General features: G+C 43.5%; 1 protein-coding gene and 1 long non-coding RNA gene across 2 annotated transcripts in view; one reads left to right on the top strand and one right to left on the bottom strand.

Moving 5' to 3' along the window:
* AHRR (aryl-hydrocarbon receptor repressor) overlaps positions 1-21221 on the bottom strand; it is a 138655-nt gene that overhangs the window by 28187 nt on the left and 89247 nt on the right. The window contains exons 4-7 of the mRNA XM_019509173.1: positions 10711-10800; positions 9918-10047; positions 7858-7991; positions 5222-5421 (exon numbers count right to left, since the gene is read on the bottom strand). Of these exons, the coding sequence (XP_019364718.1) occupies positions 5222-5421; positions 7858-7991; positions 9918-10047; positions 10711-10800 (554 nt within the window). The remainder of the gene's footprint in view (positions 1-5221; positions 5422-7857; positions 7992-9917; positions 10048-10710; positions 10801-21221) is intronic.
* LOC109291932 overlaps positions 13250-21221 on the top strand; it is a 16909-nt gene continuing 8937 nt past the window's right edge. The window contains exon 1 of the long non-coding RNA XR_002095988.1: positions 13250-14050. This is a non-coding gene — a long non-coding RNA (uncharacterized LOC109291932). The remainder of the gene's footprint in view (positions 14051-21221) is intronic.

The following is a 21221-nucleotide window of genomic DNA, read 5'->3' as shown; positions in this document are numbered from 1 at the left end:
AGGCCCTGGTTCTCACGGGGGGGATTTAAATCACCCTGATACCTGCTGGGAGGGCAATACATCAATGCACAGACAATCCAGGAAGTTTTTGGAGAGTGTTGGAGATAAATTCCTGGTGGAAGTGTTGGAGAGACCAACTAGGGGCCGTGCTCTTCTTGATCTTCTGCTCACAAACAGGGAAGAATTGGATGAAGGGACTGTAAGATGGATAGAAAGCTGGCTGGATCATTGGCCTCAAAAGGCAGGGATCAAGGGATCAAGGTCTAATTGGTAACTGGTATCAAATGGAGTGCCCCAGGGGTCAGTCCCGGGGGCCAGTTTTGTTTAATATCTTCATCAACAACCTGGAAGATGGGATGGATTGCACCCAAAGCAAGTTTGTGAATGATACCAAGCTGCGGGGTGTAGAAGATGCACCAGGAGGTAGGACTAGGATTCAGAGTGACCTAGATAAATTGGAGGACTGGGCCAAAAGAAATCTCATAAGGTTCAGTAAGGACAAGTGGACCGAAAAATGCTCCACTACAGACTTCAGACCAACTAGCTAAGCAGCAGCTCTGCAGAAAAGGACCTGGGGGTTACATTGGACAATAAGCTGGATATGAGTCAGAAGTGTGCCCTTGTTGCCAAGAAGGCTAACAGCACACTGGGCTGCATTAGTAGAAGCAATGCCAGCAGATTGAGGGAAGTAAGTATTTCCCTTTATTCTGCACTGCTGAGGCCACATCTGGAATACTGTGTTCAGTTTTGGGCTTCCCACTATAGAAACGATGTGAACAAATTGGAGAGAGTCCAATGGAAGGCAATGAAAATTATTAGGGGGCTAGAGCACATGACTTCTGAGAAGAAGCTGAGGGAACTGGGCTGATTTAGTTTGTGGAAGACAGAATTTAGGGGGGATTTGGTAGTGGCCTGTGACGGGGCCTTCCCAGGCCTAGATCAGTGGTCTCCAAAGAGAGGTGCGCACACCCCAGGAGGTGCGCAAGACAATCCATTGGGGTGCGGGAAGAAAATATTAGAACTTCTATTTATATTTATACATATATTGGGGGTGTGTGCTCAAAATTTTTTTACTGATAGGGGTGCGTGAATATAAATGTACATATATTGGGGGTGTGTGCTCAAAAATTTTTTACTGATGGGGTGCACGATCAAAAAAGTTTGGAGACCACTGGGCTAGATCACAAGTTAACCAACCCACCTGCCGAGGACAGTCTGCCCTGACTCACCTGCCATGACTCGAATGTAATTCTGATATATTAGGCGGGAGGCTGCCCATTCACTACCCTGATGCCAGGGGGTGCTATCCACAGCTCCGAACCTTCTCTACACCATGGCCTATGTCTCGCAGATGGCATCCACATTATTACTGTTGCTCCCTGGTCTGAGGCAGGAGCAAACTCAGTCCTTTGTTGGTCTCATTCACCCACATTCACTCACGCTGCCCCCTCTCACAGGGGCCTCTAGCATACCACCCATTACTGGGCCACTCTCTACTGCCCTTGCTCCCCTTGAGCAAGCCCTTTGGGCCTTTGGGCTTGACTACTCTCTCTCTGGCATTACCATGCAGCAACTTCGGATCCTGCAAGTTCACCTGCTCTGCATGGAGTCGCCTTGTGCTGACGCTGAGCTGCTTTTGCCCCAAGCCCCCCCCACTGGGCAACTGGTTTCATGCACACACACTTGGGGTAGACCCATGTACCACCCTTCAGGACACCCGTGCAGCCCTACTCAGTACACCCCTGGTGCAGTCCTTCAAGCTGCCCTGTGCATCCCTACTTTGCACCCAACTAGCACAGTCTTTCAGGTGCCCCAGTTACACCCTACTCTGTGTGGGCCCTCAAAATATGCATGACAAACTACCCCTCTGGGGCCTCCGGGATCTCACACACCTGTTGGGCTCAGGTGCCTCATTATTAGCACACCTGGCCCACACTGTTCCTGCTACTCTCACCACTACTCACCAGATGGTGGGGGCCAGGGTTAAGGCACCCCTACCTGCCTTTCACCAAGGAGGGTATGTGGTCTGGTATTTCTTGGGGGCTGTCCTGCCACCAACAGCCCTGCCAGACCCCCCTTCCCCGGCAGAGTGCAGTTTTGGGTCATGCCCAGGACCAGGAGTCTCCAACCATCCCCATAGCTCCTTCCCTTAACTCCAAGATGGTCCACGAGCAGTAGCTCAGCTAGCTGATGTTACTGCCTCGGCAGCTGGCAGCAGACTGCTGCCTCTGCCTGGCTTGCCAAAGTTTGAAAATGGGCGCCTCAGTCAAGCACCTGCCGGCCACCTGCCTCCAGCCCTTAAAGTGGCAGGCACTCAAAGATGCACTGCCAAGCAGCCTTTAACTACCTGAAGCACAGCCTTCAACTACCTAAAGGGAGGTTACAAAGAGGATGGAGCTAGATTGCTTTCAGCAGTGACAGATGACAGAACAAGAAACAATAGTCTCATGTTGCAGCAAGGGAGATTTGTGTTGGATATTAGGAAAACCTTCTCATGAGAAGGGTGGTGAAGCACTGGAACAGGTTACATAGAGAGGTGGTACAATCTCCATCCTTGGAGGTTTTTAAGGTCTGGCTCAACAAAGTCCTGGCTGGAATGATCTAGTTGGGGATGGTCCTTTTTTGGACTAGATGACCTCCTGAGGTCCCTTCCAACCCTAATTTTCTATGATTCTAATCCTCCAGCCATGCAGAGTAGAGTAGGGGTAGAGCACAGGTTTGAGAGAGGTGTCACTGCCAAGAACAAGGTGACTAGAATCAAAGACATAGAGCTGGAAGGGACTTCTGAAGGTCATCTAGTCCACCTTCCTGCCTGAGGCAGGATCATCCCTATCCAAGCCATACCATACAAATATTATCTAACACATTTCTAAAACTATACAATCAACCCTGTCATAAAACCACAAGGCATGGCACACTAACCTGCCACAGGTAATGCAGAGGGACAATGGCAGCCAGTATCCTGCGGCTGCAAGGATCGCACAAATGTGCAGCACGAGTACTAGCACATCCCAGTCATAATCCCAAGCTTTGGCTGCAGCCAACAACCAATGCATCTGAGGAAGGTGAACCCCTTCCTTCCCCCTCTACCCCAGATGTAGGGGAAAATAATTCCTTCCTAGTCCCACGTAGTAACCAGCAAAGCTTAGAAGCATGGGGAATATTTATAGTAGATAATAAGCACAGCTGCTTCTTTATCCTTCCTGACCAATGCTTATCCATCCTCTTCTTAAACACCTCCAAAGATGGAGATTCCACCGCTTCCCTAGGTAGTCTATCATCTACCTCATGGTTCTAACAGTGAAGACATTTTTCCTGGTATCTGTTCTTAACCTACTTTGCTGCAACTTCAAGCAATTGGTCTGTGTCCAGCTTTCTGAAGCAATGGGAAAAAAAAGGTGTTCTCTCTTTTTATGGCAGCCCTTCAGATATTTTCAGACTACTATCATGTCCCCACTTAAGCATCTTTTCCACAAGTTAAAACATGCCTATTTCCTTAAACCTCTTCTTGTACGGCTTGCATTTCAAGCCCTTTGTTATTTCTGTTGCCTAACTTTGGACCCTCTTTACCTTCTCCATGTCCTTTTTTAAATGTGGAGCCCAAAACTGAACACACTACTCCAGATGGGGCCTAAGCAGTGCTGACTAAACAGGGACTATCACCTTCCATGCCTTGCTTCTAATCTTCCTATTGATGCACTCCCAAACTGCATTTGTCTTTTGTGCAGTTAAATCACACTGCAGTCTCATACTGGATCTGGGATCCACCAGGACTCTTTGATCCCTCTCCATAGTGCTGCCATCCAGCCAGGTGTCACTCATTTTGTCTGTGTAATTTTTTATTCTTCTTGAGGTGCAGCATTTTGTATTTGTCAGCACTAAACTTATTCCTGCTAACACCAGCCCAGGCTTCCAATCTGTCAAGATCCTTGTGAATTGTGCTCCCATCCTCCAAGGCGCTCACAATCCTTCCCAGGTTAACTCTATTGTGGTGCTGTGTAACAGGATCCTGCTCCAGGGGTGGCTGTGATGCCCCTGGAGCCCCCTTAGCCCTCATCAACTTTGTTGTCTTCTGGACAATCTCTACATCTACCCACCTGCCGTGCCTTGATGTATTTGTCTTTTAGAAAAAGAGAGGCTGCCCCAGGGCTTCCCAAGTCAGATCTCACACTCTTGAACTTGGGTGTCTCCACTCTGCACCTTAAAGGCTAATCATGTGGCTCCAACTGTCCTTCACACTATGTCTCATAGCTTTTCTCATTTGCTATCAAGCTGTTTCTCTCTCCCCATACCCGGGCACTTTGCTCATCTTGGCTACTCCTGGGTGAGGCCCTGGATCCCTGACCCTAATTTCACTTCTTATGAGGCACTGGGCCCCTGGGCCTGATTCTGCCCTTCTCTGGGCTACAGGTCCATGACCCTGTTGGTCTCCCACAGTGGCCTCTCTTGGACCTTTGACCTCTCCAGGCTCCCTGGCCCCAGCAGTCTGTGGCTGTGGTCCCTCCTTGACCTTTGGCTCCTGGGCTCTGACCCTGCTCCTAGGCCACTTGAGACCTCTGGGCTCCCTAGCCCTACTCACCCTGCCTGGGCTATGAGTCACTGACTCTGCCTCTCACCCCTTGCAGGCTATGGGTCCCTGATCCTCCTTGCTCTCACAACTATCTGCCTGCTTACCCCAGCTTAGGTGTTTGCAAGAAGCCTGGCTGCAGCCCTGTTGTTCAGGAGTTCTTTAAGTCTTAGCTGCCAGGATCAGACTATTGCCTCAGCTCAGGCTCTGGGCTTATATTCTGTAAGCCCAGCCCCTTTTGGGTCAAATGACTCCCGATTGCCTCCTGCAGCACCTGCAGACTACTCTATCTGCAGTCTGTCTTCTCTTAAAGTACCAGGAGCACTAAGCCTCCTGCTATACCCTGCAACCACCAATTTTATATGGCGAGTGAAGATTCAAACCCCTTAAATGCAGGGCATGGGAAGAGTTAACTTGGCTCTTGATGGTGACACCTGACACCTCCTCTCAGCAGCATCCTTCCCCTGCTCCTGCCTCCATTCCTCAACCTCCCGTTACTGAGGGCTCATGTGTCACAAGCAGCAGTTGCCTGTGCCACTTGTGGCACATCACAGGCTGGCCACCCCGATTTAGAATAATCTGTGTTTTTAACAAGTTTTTTTTAACTATAAAGTCCCAGTAATGACACATATTAAGATGTTCATTTAAAAATACTTTGTGTCTATTGTGGATGCCTCTTCAGCTTTCTGTTTTGTTTTCATGAGCAGACTTTTCATCTTCATCTCCATGACAGAAGGAAGCAGAAGTGGCACCACTATGCAGAATAAGGACAGCTTAGGTGGTAATATTGCTCCTGAAGGGGACTTCTTTTTTTGTCCAAAAAGAAACTTAAGTTTGCCTTGAAACTGCATTGTCTGTTATATAAACAAACACAAGAAAATACCTGTCAGTATTCCACGTATAAAACATTTTACTTGATACTTTGTTCTACAGACTGTAATGCTCAAATAATAATGAGTGTATTCATGTTATGTCAGTTCTCAGACAGAGACCTCAGTTTTTCGTTATCTTCACCCTGTTTAAAGTGTGGTTGGCAGAAAAATCAACCCAAACAAGGTCATTGGACATAGCATTAATTATAGAGTGAGACTTTTAAAGCTGCCTTTTATCCTCCTGTGTGACTGGAGCAGAAGTTCTCCATTGTTAGCCCAGACGAGCAGCTGATGACACCATATGTAGTTATTTCCTATATCATTTAGCCTGGAGCTGGAGTTGGAATTATTTTTCCATGCTCTAATCTGTCCAGTATGAAGATTCCTGAGTTCTCCTTCTCCTTAATGCTCTATGCTTGTTTTCTTTTCCTGTTAATAATTACTGTTAAGACATGTCTCTCCTCTGAAAAAAACACCAATAGGATAAAATCTAGGCACTGGGAAGAATGGTATATAAGCTCAATGTGTCAAGATAGTGTGTATGACTGGGAGGGGTCTTCAGACCATGTATGAAGCCCTCAAGCCCTACACACAGTCTGACTGCAGGGATTTAGACAAGTTGGGAGTTTCCTTCTGGGTTTGCCTTCTTCCATACTGTTTTGTCCCGGAGTGGGGCACTAAGCAGAGAACAACATTGTTCCTAAGGTTTGAGAAGAAACCCAGGAGACCTGAATGCAGACCATATTTACAGTCTTTTAGGAGAATTCCAAAAGATTTTTCCATTTGACAAATCTGTGAGATGATCATGTTGATTTTACTTAATATTTATATTACAGTAGTAGCTAAAAGCTAAAACTGGACAGCATACAAACATATAGTAGATGACAGGTCCTTCCCCAAAAGCAATCTAAAAGTGAGCCGAGCATTTGAATTTAATTATTTTATGTTTTATATGAATTGAATATGTTAATGCTTTTTTAAAAATAATAAATATTTTTTAAAAGTTATTTGTCTGATGTAGAACAAATGGAATCAAGTCATTGATGACAAAAGTAGAACCTAATTCTGTTAATGTTATGGCAGGGAAGAACTAACAAATAAAAAATTAAAAGATGTTTCATCCTAAAAAAATCTACCATTCCTCACAAACACATTCCATATCACATGTATTCATTGACGCTGTCGAGTGTAGAGGGGAGAAGGTTATATGCAAGTCTGCTTACTGCTTACTTCAGCTACCAAGATAGTCAGAGAGAATTCTTCTTCCCATCCTATATCAACACATACACTTTATTCATGTCAGGCTCCCTAGATCAGAGGCCACTTTTGTGATGCCTTTCCTGGGAAAGATTTTGTTCTTATGGCTCAGAGCAAGGGGACTTGTAAAGAAGTGCTAACAAATAGGATTATGCTTTCCATTTTGAGACTGTGAGCTCTGAGACTTCAGAAGTCTCAAACCACACTTTCTCCACAGCTCTTATCACATGAGCATATTTTTTCTTTTTTTTCATCTTATCTGTCTCTTCATGGGAAAGATAAAATGGTATAGTATAGAACTGATGCATGGACTCATTTGGTTCCAGGCTGAGGTACCAAAAAGATTGAGCAAGACAATCATTTTTCTTCTCTACTTTCTATTTGGAAGAGTCATCATCATGCTATCCTTGACAGTGATATTTCTTTTTTGGGGATGGCATGTACAAAGAAAAGACTTTTAAACTGAATATAAATTAAAATAGTAACTTTAGAGTAACAGTATATATTTGTATGCAAATACCCTATGGATTTCTTTATGTCTTACAATCACATAACTTTCCAATATGTTCTTGTCTTTTAAGTATTTTATATGTTTTTACTGAGCATTTACAACACCCTAAAATAGAAGATGCAACGTTAGTAATATGGGTCTTTAACCTTAGGAATGCTACTTCTGTGCCAGTAACAGGACTGTCATTCAGTACAGTTCTAATGTTCCATTAAGTAATGGCATTACTACTACTGGGCATGTCTACATGTTCATTAATGCGCTTTAGGTAATGTGCACTAAATCTAGTACCTTTATTGTAAGCCAGTAGAAAAATGTGCATCAGCCTATTTTAATGTGCATTCGTGAAAGAGCAGTTTTTTGTGACACTTCAATGTGCGTTAAAATAGGCTAATGTGCATTAAAGCACGTGTAGATGTGCCCACTATTACTACTACTACTACTATTATAAATAACAATAATGTCATCTTCATAATCTGTTAACTATTACTTTTGCTGTTACTAATACTATTACTAATAAAACCAATGGTGTCGCTCAGAGATCCTCCTAAAATTGTCTCTCATCCTAATGCATAAAACATGCGCTTGGGTTCATTTTAGTCATTTCAATCAGTATTACTCAATCATAGCTCTTGTCACAAAATTGTACTTACAAGAAAGCCAGAAGTACTGTCCAACAGGCAGCGAACTCGACAGATGAAACAGCGAGTTAAAAAGGAAGAATAGTCTGTTGTCACACCGTCACATTCTTGTGCTTTAAACAATTTATTGAGCATATGATCTTCTCCTACAAGTAACAATGTGCCAATATATGTCAGGGCATATTATTAACTGAGAATGAAAATGTTATATACTGATTTGACCACACAGTAAGTGAAATTACTAAAAAAAAAAATTTTATAGAATATTAAATGTAAATATTCAAAACTATTTATAACAATTGCCTAATATAGTTTGTTCAGTCAAATTAACTTTCCTGGGTAAACTTTAACTTTCTTAACTCCTAGTGATTTTTAGCCATTAAAAAATCAATCTTGAATAACAAAGCTTTTTGCCTTTGAAAAATGACAAAAAAGGAAGAAAATGAGGAGGAAATGCAAATGAAAGACTAATAGATGCCAGTCAGTAAAATTTCACTCCATGTCTCTTCAGTTCTTTAACAAACTATATATCAGTTATGAAGCAAAAGTGCTCCATTTTTGCTGTATGCATTTTTCAAGAGCAACTATTTCTCCAGAGTGCTGAACTCAGAGATTTAATTAAATTCTCTCTTGTACAAACCAAGAACAAAATTTCAAAATGTTCATACCTTTGCATCCAAACAATATATAGTCTTCAGAGTTCAGGAAATATTCACTTCATTGGGTCTCATTAAAAAAATATTTATTTCTTCCCTGCTTCCTAAAAGACCAACTGAATTCACATTTTAAAATTTCTGGGGAATTTGAAAGGGCATACAAGACCTCCCACTTGACTAGTATTACTGGCCAGATTCTTTCTCCCTACCTACATGTGATTTATCAGATTCCAGTTATTTACAGTTAACAAAGGTGTAATGCACCTAATATATTTGGACTATAGCAGGCTAAAAGAAGCTGACAAAATACGTTTCAAACAATGAATAACCCTACAAGACTTATCACTAGGTCACTTTTAGGAAGGACCACAAGTTTCCAAACGTCATTCCACCTCATTGTGGGTGCTTCCACTGTGGGTGCTTCCTCGTTGTGCACGCCCCCTTAGAAGTACCTAGCAGCCAGGACCTTGCAAGAGGCAAGGATTCTGGTGGGGGATATCTACATCACTATTGTATTCTTCTTACAGAATGTGTCAGGGAACTTTAATGCCCCAAAGCAGTCATGATTTCTGTTTTATCCCTCATCTGACAGAAAGTACAGGGTGCCATCACATCATGCTGGGGCAGTCATGTCCCTGAGAATGAATAGGCTACTGTGCCCACATAGAATACATCCACACCACATCCCTGGCGAACTTAGGAAGGACTGGCTTCAGCACATCCTGCTCACCTGTTTGTGTTCACAGGTGCCAAACATGGGAGTCCAGCAGTGAAGCCACTTCAGTGGCAACCCCTGGCGCTGCTCTCAAGTGCACTGAAGACAGAGACCTCCAGAGTGGCTGCCCAGGGCTACCTTGGAGCAGCTTTGCCACTACATTTCTGGGTTTGGCAGGTGGGAGTGGGTAGGTGGAGCATGCTCACAAGCGTCAATCCCCCAAAACTACCAACTATGTGATGCAGAAAAACCCTTACCCTCCAAAAGTGTCCTGTCATAACTTCTCATGGGAAAGCAAACTGGATGACAGCAACAGAGATACTGCTGGGGTGGTAGTGTTCTGAACATTTTACACAAGATATTTTTTGAATGGATTGAGAGAAATACTGATATCTTGCTGAATGAAGACAAGAGCTAAGCATGATTAACTATTTATATGGCTGCTAAGAACATCCTTAACTACATTAGATAGGAAAGAAGTAGAAACTCTCATGCTTCAAGCATAAGCCAGCTTCTAGCGGTCCAGAGTTAGGAAAACAACTCTCTTATGAACTAATTACATTGTACAGGTCCACCACAAGCCTTTCTGCACCTTTCTTTTAAGGATCTGGCTTTAACCAAGGTCCACCAGACTAGGTGGACCACTGTTCTGAAGCAGCAGAGCAGTTCCTGTATCTCCAGTGAACATTATGTACGCTCACCTGTTTCAGTTGGTAAATGTTGCCCAGACTCCACCTGTGGAGGATTCATGGCCCAATGCAGTTGTCTACGGAAATCTTGGCGATCATCCACATGGATGTAATCATATATGTTTTGGTGCATTACATCAGTCTGAAATTATTACAGTAAGAAATATTTAAATTGTAAGCATACTCAATCAGGGGTTCCCATTATCCCAGAGTACCTATTAGAAGGCTGGCTGCTGGAGATGTGGAGTCAGAGCTAAGATTGGGTGAGGAGTGATACTTCTGGATTTCCTGACTTCCACATAATTACTTTTTGTGTTTTAAACTACTTTTTAGCTTTAACTCTTAATTACCTGATTTTGTGTACGTGTAAAATATCAGCCAAAATGTTTTTCTAGTCCAGTTTTTTTTGCATTTAGTACTAATAGCTTCCCAGCCTTGAACTGTAGGTTTTGACTATGAAACTGAAGGGATAAACTGCAATAAATTCTACATTAGTAGCAATTCATGTCTTCATTAACCAAACCTTCAGAATGACAGAGTAGCCAAAACTTCTCCTAGAACCAACATGAACAAGAACAAGAACACATGTTCACACAGTTTCTCACAAAATAGGAAAACTCCAATAAAGATCCTAGTCTGAAGTTGCATTGTAAAAAAAAATCCAGTTACATTTTATGTTTAGTCAACTGTAAAGAGACATGGCAAAACAGTGTATAGTACATGATAGGTTACCCCAAGGAATGAGTGCAAGGAAAACAGTAAGATAGTATGACTTCTAGCAGTCTAAATATTTGTATATGTTTACCTGATGAAAGCCGAGATAATCCACAATAGTCGATGATGCATAAAATATCATTCCATCTGCACTCACCACCAGTGCAAAACCATTCAGTGACTAGAGAAGGGAGATAAAATAAAGAATTAAAAAAATCAGCAAAAAAATATTTTGCTCCCTTACAAGAAGTAAAATTTTGTATCACATTTTCTAATCTGCTCTTTCCTAGCTGTCCTATATGGAATAACTACACAGTAGGAAGATGGAACATAGAGTTCTTTCCTGAACAGATATTTATATTACTTAGATCTTCTAAAATAGAGTGCTACTGCCCTGAAGATATGAGGCAGGATCTACAGCATGTTGATTTAGCTTCTCCTATATATAGGATTAAATTCAATTTCCTTTTCACACACCTAAGTGTCAGGTATGTAGCTGTGTAACTGGAACTTATGCACAATTTCAAAACCTGCCTGACAATCCTATTCCTCCCACGTATCTCCATATGCATATGCCTACTTGACAAGTGAAGGAAAGGAAGCATAGTGCAAGTGTAGCTACACTGAATCTCTAAATGTGCACAAGTCCCTGAAATTGTGTTTACAGCTATGAAAGTGCCACATAGGCATGTGACAATGAAACAAGAGCTGACAACTGCAGACTGAATTCCTCCTTCCTTATACAAAGAGGTGGTTAGCTGTGTTAGTACGAAGTCAGACAGATGGCAGGAATCTGCCGCTGTTATAAGTACTGAGCACCTTTGAAAGTATGGCTCTGTGTGCTCAGACACCACAGGGTGTGCTTTGCCCCAAGGAGTGTGAAGTAGAAGACCAGAAAGGCTCATGAGAAAGACTTCAAGGACCTGCCAGCATTAGAAATTCTCATTGTTCATGCCAATCAGGGCCAACCTTTTTGGCAGGTGTGCCACAAATTACCCCCATGATCTTCCCAAGTGCCACTCCAATCCCCTTCCCCTGCCTGATCTGTTGCTGTTTTCTGCTCCCAGCCCTTTGCCCCTTGCCCAATATGCTGCTCTGCCTTTTGCTTCCCTATTTGCCTTCTGTTCTCCCTTTCCCATCCTCGATATGCTGCATACCACACACAGAGGTTGCCAGTGCCACGTTAGCACCCATGTGGCAGGTGGGCTACCTCTAGTTTATGCAACTGGTTTAGCTGAACTGCTGCTGCTCATGGGTTTTCTGTAAGAAAGTGAAGGGCAAACTATGATTGGCATTAGTTTCCCATACTGGCAACGGCTCTGCTAACAGATGTCAACCTTGACTTGATGAAATTGTGCTAATAATTACTTTCTCCTATTTGCTCTTCCAGCAAAACCAATTGCTGAAATGTGGTTTTTAAGTGGAAACATGGCCATAGATGGTCTTCTACCACTGTCACATGAAATAAAAAAAACAGAGTACCAGGAGGATTACTTCTTCCCATGTATGCCTTTCACTGTGCTGAGAGGAATCTCTATGGTTGGTGTCTGTCTTATCCATCAACAATATCAAATAAAATATTTCAACATATGGACAAGAAAGCATTTTTGGCATCTTGTCTTTTTGGACCCTTTTTTGCAGCAATAAAACCAACAATGATATGATGCTAGGAATTTTCTTAAATTTTAAACAGCTGTCAGCCTTTAAATTGGGGCGGACTGGAAATCTCTGCAGAAACTAACTGAGGAGCATGTGACTTCCTTTATGCTCTTCGTGTGCATTCAAGAGAGCCTACAGCTTTCCCCTACACATTAGCTGAGGCAATGAAAAACAAAGAATGTGTCACAAGAAAAACAAATGGATAAACCAACCCACATCTGGGAATACACAAGTGATATCTTAAAAGCACATGAAATCATCATAAGGTTGGACACTGCAGACTGATGACCATCCCTAATATCCAGTGCTCTTTGGCTTTTACAAAGGTGGAAGCTGTTCAGCACTTCTGGGTGGTAGTTAGCTTGCTTTGGTGGGAAATTCTGTTAGGTAAAACAAGCTAGTACGGAGAAGTAGAGCTGGATAGAGAACATAACCTCAATGCTAACATTTCTTGGCCTCGACTTCACAGTTTTCCGTATTTATTAAAGTTGTCTCAAAACTTAATGAGAGGCCCTATAATTATCTATTGCAAAGAGTATGCAGGATATTATAGCTAGCCTGATAGATATAGTCTTCCTCTTTTATTTGACACAGCTGGGATAAAGCAGAGAGGGACCTGCCAGTTTTAGGGACAAGAAGAAAGCAACAACCATTACATGTTAGTAAACTTACTGGGCAAAGGACAACATTTGGCCTCTTAAACCAATCCTGTTCTCCCCCTTTTTCCTATGGGGTTCTGTATTCATTATTCTCTACAAAATTGTCATTCTAGGCAGAGAGCTTCCATGTTTCTGATCAAGTTCATAGAGTTTTGTTAGTGGGGGCAGTAAGGTCCTTCCCCTGCATTTCCTTGAACACACAGGTACGCTGGCCAGGACAATCAGTTTTAGAAGTTACTCTATCATGATGACAAGTTTTCATGCACATGATGTGTTTCCTCAGGTCTAGGAATGAAGCAGATATAGCCTAAACTAAATATCAGGTAAAAAAATGCTTTTTTTAAAATTTAATTTGGAGGAGAATACCCATAACAGCCATGTCATCAACCTGAAAACATCTTTTACCCAGCAAGGACGCTCCAGCAGAGATTGCATCTTTGAACAATCCACCCGAGTACCCTGCACAAGCCTACTGTAATAAAGAAAGCAAGCCCTTTATCATCACACACCAACTCACACTAGAATCTGCCAGAAAGATCAGCAAACAGTGACAGGATCTATTTGAAGAAGATATTCCCAGCCCTCCTCTACTCCTGCCTTATGAACAACTTCCCAGCCTCGTTCAATTCATCATCAGACGCAAACTCCTTGCTGATCAACAAACACCAAATGGAATAAAACCCTGCTTAAATACCAGTGCAAAACCTGAATCAACTCTCAGCCACTTGACTCTTCTGCCACCACCAGCACCCATGCTGCCTGCCCCCCTGACACTGCTTGCCTTGCTGCAGTAGTGGGGGGAAATTAAATTAAGAAAACCCTCCAAAATGAGATACTATACATGGAAAATACATTCTCTATTCTTATACTGCTTCCTAGTCATTTGTTCATGTTTCCACTTCTTGTAAGCTTCCTTTTTGTGTTTTAGCTCATGGAAGAGTTCCCTGCTAAGCCAAGCTGGTATTCTGTGGATAAGGAGACAGCAGTGAATATGATATACCTTGACTTTAGCAATGCTTTTGATATGGCCCCCCCACAACATTCTTGCAAACAAGCTAAGGAAGTATGGTTTGAATGAAGGGACTGTAAGGAGGATAGAAACTTGGCTGGATTGTCAGGCTCACAGGCTAGCAATCACTGGCTCAATGTCTAGTTGGCAGTCAGTATCAAGTGCAGTGCCCCAGGGGTTGGTCCTGGGGCCAGTTTTGTTCAATGTCTTTATCAACAACTTGGAAGATGGGACAGTGTGCATCTTCAGCAAGTCTGAAGATGACACCAAGCCAGGGGGAGTAGTAGATACACTGGAGCGTAGGGCTAGGATTCAGAAAGACCTCGACAAATTGAAGGACTGGAGCAAAAGAAATCTCATGAGGTTCAATAAAGACAAGTGCAAAGTCCTACGCTTAGAACAGAAGAATCCTGTGCACCAGCACAGCTTTCTCTCATTTTATGCGGGTTCTGTATGTGCAAATTCACTCTTATGCAATGGGTGTGGTGGAAGCCTGCAGTCAGCCGCTTTGTGTGGTGTATTGTGGGAGTGACATGCACCAAAATACAGTCTCCTGTGTGGATCTGCGCTCCTTGCTTGTTGCCTGTGAGACATGTTTCTGTAGTTGCCATCCCCATTATGATCGTGTCCTGTGCTTGTGTGTATTGTCTGCTGTTGGTGAGTACCAAAATTGTCTTATAAAAGTGGTAGAAATGTGTCTGGGGCCAGTACAGTCGAGGTCTTGGAATGTATCCCTATTTATTACATTGTAAAGTGGGCTCCTTTTATGCAAATTTGAATTATGCACCATTTTCCAGGAACGCATGTGCAGCATAAAGCGAGGGATACCTGTACAGGCAGGGGAGCGACTGGCTAAAGAGCGGCTCTGCAGAAAAGGACCAGGGGTTATAGTGGACTGTGCCCGTCTGGTCTCGAACATCCGGTCACGCGCCGTGCGGACCCAGATGTTTGGGGGTGTTTGTCTGTCCATCCCCACTGTCCTGCTGAGTGGATGTCTTTCTCCCATGTAGTCTCTCCCCAGTCACTCCTGCCATGACTTTGGATCTTGTTCCAGTGGTGGGTGTCCGACTACCGGGGGTCTCTCAACTATGGGACAGCTGCATGGAGATCTTCTGCAAGGCTCCACCTCCCCTCTACCTCGCCCTACCACCCTGCCTTGACAGGTTCACAATGTCCTTCGGTCGGTTTCCCCGACTGTTGGGGCTCTGCGTATGCTCGCTGGGATGGTTATCAGCCTGCCGGGCCTAACCCTACCTCCGGCCACAGCGCCTAACCCCTGCCTTGCCTCCCAGGGGATAGTAACCCCTTTTAGGCCTAAGCAACGCTAGGGCTCTAGACGCCTTGCACCGCAACCCCTCCAAAAGTGGGAAACCAAAGTTATCAACAACAAAGAAACATACAGATATACAAAGAGGGGGGTGGGCCTCTGCCCTCTTGCCATCTACACTCACAGCCTGCCCACCAACGCCAAGCCCTATATACCCAAGGTCCCTAGTTGGTCGTAAACTGGGTCCGGGCTAAATTGCAGGCTACTGTGCCCTCCTCTTCCCTCTTTGCCTAGCCTGTGGGCTTGCTGGACCCGCGGTGGCCCTTCTCCATACACCTCCCCCACGTCCCTTGTCGGGGTGGCTCTTTGCTACTGGGACCCATCTTCTGCAGCCCCTTGCGCTGCTTATGCCCTTTGTCCCCCACCCGGGGCACCTCCTCAAACCCTCCGGAGCCCATGACGGTCCCACCTGGTTTGGCATCAGGGTGGCTGCTGCTCCCTCCAGCTCCTCGGTAGTAGCTCCTAGCATCACGCTCCTTCCGCTCTTCCCAGTCTTCAGAGCTGGGTCCTTGGTTTGAGTGAGGTGCTACCGCTTCCTCACTTCCTGCACTGTTCCCGCAGCGGGCTTTGGTAATTACAGCACATTGAAGCAGCCTTGCTGCTTGTGTATAGGCGCCCATAGTCTTAGCTGGGGTGATCTAATTGGGGATGGTCCTGATTTGAGCTGGGGGTTGGACTAGATGACCTCCTGAGTTCCCTTCCAACCCTAACTTTCTATGATTCTATGTGACAAAAAGTAGCCACTTAGATGACCAGGAAACAATAAACAGTCACCACAAATACCTTTGTGGAAATTATATAGGTGAAACTAAACAACCACTGCACTCCAAATGAACTCTCACACAAGAATGAGAAAAGGACAGAAACATCTAATCACCAGTGGGAGAACATTTGTCAGAGAAAAGTCACTCCATCAATGATCTCAAAGTCCTGATGGGAAATGAAATACCTTCAGAAGACAGGCCTGGGAACAGAAGTTTGTAACTGTATTAGACACTGAAAATCATGGACTAAACACAAACAATGATTTTTGTGGCTTATTACAGTTTACCTGCTCTTTGCTAATCTGTCTGAGCTCTACAGGTAATAGTAACTCTCTTTCCTTTCGAGTGGTCTTATGTTTTACATCATTAGGTATATATATTTCAGCTGCCCTTCACTTGGTTTATAGCTACTTTTGATAGGTCCTCTTTGCTGCCCTCTTGCCCTCTTTTAAGTGACTATTATCATTTACATAATGGAGTTTTACCTCACAGTTAGCTTAGGCCACATCTACTTCTTTTTCAGACCTTTCCCAGAATGGCATTTTATGCCTGAAAGCTTGTCTAACACCTCTCTTAGCTATATAGTTGGTTAGATATTACCAAACAAACCTCATTTCTCCCATATTCCCTGAAGCATCACAGCTACAACAAGACTATGTGCCTACCACATCTGTCCTGATATTATCGTTTCAGATTTTCTGGATGCAGAGTTAACAGAATAGTTAGGCAGAGGTTTACATTATCACATCTTTTGCCACTGGAACGGTTCTCAACTCCAATTTTTAAATTAACATTTTAGGCTTTCCTACAGGTTTAGTATGCAGTGTAATACATTACTATACTGTTCCTTCCTCCCCCATCCTTGAATGTCAGGAATTTGTCCCTATTAACCCCTTGCTCTAGGGGTGGGAAATTCTCTGCACCCTATGCTTAATTCAGTAGATGAACTGACATCCATTTCCTGTTCTGTACCTGCACCCACCCAAATGTGCAGGGAAGGGAATGTAGTAGCCCCGCAGACACTGTACTGGCCCTCAAGCTGTTACTTATGGAATGGGAAGCATGCATAGGAGAGAAACACAGCATCTTACAACAACCTACTCCCATGCATGGAAGTTCAAAAAGGACTAGCATTCTAAGATTTTCAAAAACAAAGACATGTTTAAACAGTCTAATTCTGCAAGCATGTGTGCAAGTTGTTCTTTCTGTATACTTATGGGGCTAGATCCTATTTCATCTATTAGATATGCAACCAGACTTAGGTATCCAAGTATGATTCTACTGCTCACAGTTTGACTCCCCGAAATACTGTTAATGCAAAAGATGGGTAGGGCTTTCTCCTCCGTGCAGCTTTTTTGTAACTGAAGGATCAGAAGGCAGTGTGCGTGACTGTGTGTAGACGCGTTAATGAATTTTCAGGACTTGAGCTGCGTGGAACAGAATTATATGTAGGCACCTAATTCTTTTAGATGCCCAATCTGTGATACAGAATCTGGCTCCAAGTGACTACCAAAACAATTTTTAAACCTTGAGTATATTACCTTTTTAAAGAATTTATAGCGGCCATTAAAGCAATAACAACTAAGAACAACCTTAGCTTTTAATCTGAAAAACAAATTATTGTAAAATACCATTTGGTTAAACCATATGGATTCAATGACAAATGGAATTTCTAATCCAGGACAAAAGTTGAAACATGTGAGGCAGACTTAAACATGCATTGTGAACATTTGTTTGTTTGTGTTTGGCCTTCCTTAAAAAAACACTTCCATGAGTTTCTTACATTGTACATGAAAAATGGAATCACTTTTTTTCTAAATGGAAAAAGGCCTTGGCATAAAGTTTTGGGCTCTGGTCTTTTTTCAGAATGTTTATATCCAATTATGTACTCACGAAACACTGTACCTGCTACTCAAAAAAATTAATAATTGAACTGTCAGTTCAAAGCCAATTCACTATTATACTGCCGTCTACAGTAGCTGTGAGATGAAAGTTATCAGTCTTCTCCATTAAGAGGTTTTAGAAATATTTATTAATAAAGAGGTTCTTTCTGGGAATGAAGACAAATATTTTGAGGAAGATAGGACTTCCTTTGGCAACTTCCTTTATATATCCTGATATTTTTCTGATCTCACAGCAGAAAATCTGCCAGCAAACACTTCAAAGATATTTTGGTCAAGGTCATGGCATAGTAAAAATAAGAAAAAAAGAACAGTTCCAAGCCACATTTTTTATTACTCTTCCTTGAAGTAAAGGAAAATTCACTAGCATTGTGACCTCCAGGGACCACACTGCTATGGTTACTAAAGTACAACACTTAAGGCCTACAGCCATGTTTGCTTTGACCAGATTTTCAAGTCACGCAATTTGGGTACTAAATTTCCAGGGTCATCTGGCGGCTTTTAGTTTATCTGGAACGCTTTTGTTTAACAGCATGATGATGTTTTTGCATCCCGTATCGGGTGGGGTCATACTCTGGTGCTCTGAATAACTAGATATTTAAAGCCCCCCCACATGATATGCTTACCCCTGACTTTCTTCCATACCGATGCCTATTGAAGATTACTACTGGGAAATACAGCCAGCTAAAGTGGACTCCTTCCTGCCTATTTCCTTTTGCTGGTATTTCTAAGAATCATAATTATCCCATGCAAAAATCCTTTTATAATCTCTAGCTGAGATGCTCTTTACAATTTTAAAAGAAAAATCAAGCCTTGAAATTAAACTGAAACTTAAACTATTCAGAGATGCTCTGTTGTACTTAGTTTAATCAAACTATGCCCTTTGCCAAACATATTTCATAGCTCACCAATAATTTATGTTTACACATATCTAGAAAGTAACTAAAAACAGCTTATTTGAATAAGAAAGCACTACTCAATGTGAGGAGCTGCAGAAGCATGTACTTAGCAAACGGCTTCTATCAGCTGGAGGAAAGAAGTCTGAAGACTGGTTGCTAATGCAGCCGGGGGGGCAGGGGTGGGGTAGCTGGGCAGGAACTTGGGGGCTGCCCCAGGGCTCGCTGTGCACACAGCATACATGGGGCATGCACTATCTGCAGCAAGCAAGCTACACTGTCAGGGTCAGAGCTACAGTGCTAACCCTTTCACAGACACTTCAGAATTGGCAGTAGCTTTGGGTAGAGCAGCCAGCAGCTCCTGCCAATTTATCCATGGTTGTGAGAAGATTAATACTCTATTTAGCTTTTGCCAGAGCAGTGCTGGTCAGGATTCTTCCAAGAAGTCAGGATCTCCTACAGTCAATTCAGGCATGACTGGAAAAATCTTTTCCTTTTCATTTCGTGTTGCAAAAAAAAGGTGAGTATCTTATTTTCTGGCATACCACACACTTTCAAATACAACCTATCATGTCTTCTAGCTCTCTATCTTCTCTTATTGCTTTGCTGGATGCTTTCAAATTTGTCTGTGTCAGTGGTACTCAGCCTTTTTCGACAGTGGGCTGGATATACAGTGCCTGGTCTGTCTGCAGGCTGGATCTGGCTGGTGGTCCTGATCCAGGTGTGGTGGGACTCATCCAGCTGCTTGGGGGGGGGCAACTTAGCCCCATGGGGAAAGGGGTCTTGATCTGGCCCCACCCCAGCTCCACTGAGGGAAGGGGTTGTGGCTGGGCCCAACCCAGCCCTGCAGGGGGAAAGGGCATGGCCCAGCCATGATCCAGCCATGGGGAAAAGGGGTGTGGCTTGAACCCTATCCAGCTGTAGGGGAAACATGTGGTCCAGCCCTGATCCAGCTGCAGGGCTGGGAGGGTGAGGAGGGGTCATAGCCTGGACCCAGCTTGCCACACAGGGCTTCAGGTTTGGGAATCTGGCAGGAGGGAGGGTGGCCATATTAATGACCACTGCTCCCCCACCACCAAATTTCCTGACCCATGAGGAGCCCCGTGGGCCAGATGCAATGGCTTGGCCCACAGGCTGGAGGTTTAGCACCCCTGGCCTACATCTTTCTTGATGTGCTATGCTTTAAAATGGAAACAGTATTCCAGGTGAGGTCTCACCAGTGCTGATTATGATGAGAGTAGATGAATCACTTCTTGTGACTTGCATGTGACATCCCTGTTGACACATTTCAGTGTGCTATTAGCTTTTTTGGATATATATTCCCCTGCTGACTCATATTCAACTTGTGGTCCATTATTACTCTTTCCTGCAGTGCTGCAGCCTAGCTAGTCATTCCCCATTTTGTATTACAGTATTTGTATTTTTGCATTTGTCCATATTTATTTTCCTCCTTTTCTCATCCTAGCCCACTGAGCTTGGTAGCAACTCCAGTTTACTAAGTATACACTTATGTCCATCATCCATCCATAGTGAACAGTACTAGACCCAAAACAAACCTTCTAGGAAACCTCACTTGACACTTCCTCTGAGTTTCACACTGAACCGTTGATGATTACTCTTTGAGGGTGATAATCCAACCACTCATGCCTTACCTTACAAGAAATTAATCTAGACTGTACTTTCTTATCTTGCTTATGTGAAAGTCATGAGAGACAGCATTGAAAACCTTGATAAAAATAATGTACATCACATTCACTGCTTCCCCCCTTCCACAAAACCCATCACCTTGTCATAGCAGGAAATCAGGTTACATGCAATTTGTTTTTGACAAAACAATGTTGGCTGCTATTTAATACCTCATTAAACTTTAGGGGCAGAATTCTATTTCACTTTATGTACCCAGATCAGTTGTCTGGCTCTAAGTGACATTTTTGTCACTTAATCATGATTCATGATTCTGTTACTCATGTAGTGTGGATATGTAAGCGTCCAAATAGCTACTGAACATGTGCAGTAGGCAACACACTGGCCAGGCAGACGTACCTGAGTGTAAATCTTGAAAGAAACAGGAGGGCAGCCCTCTCACATTTTAGCCCAAATAGCTGTGGGGTTCAGGCACTTTCCCACAAATTCAGAGGCCTGATTTCAAGGACCCTTTCACTAGAGACTTGTTGAACCTACCTCTCTCTAACTTCCTAGCACAGGGCTCAAACCATCAGGCCACAGGTCAGGCATTATGCAGGGTGTCTGGCAGCACACCTTTTAAAGTTGAGACACTGCCCCTTGCATTTAATGTCATTGGATAAAATGGATGGAAAGAAGTGCAGCACAGTACAGAACTTCCCCCCCCCCCAATTTAAAGAAAGGCCCAGGGCAAGAATAAAGGC

This window comes from Gavialis gangeticus, unplaced genomic scaffold (assembly GCF_001723915.1).
Source record: "Gavialis gangeticus isolate Ggan-Ray unplaced genomic scaffold, GavGan_comp1, whole genome shotgun sequence".
Classification (NCBI taxonomy): domain Eukaryota; kingdom Metazoa; phylum Chordata; order Crocodylia; family Gavialidae; genus Gavialis; species Gavialis gangeticus.
This window is presented reverse-complemented; position numbering and strand designations above follow the sequence as displayed.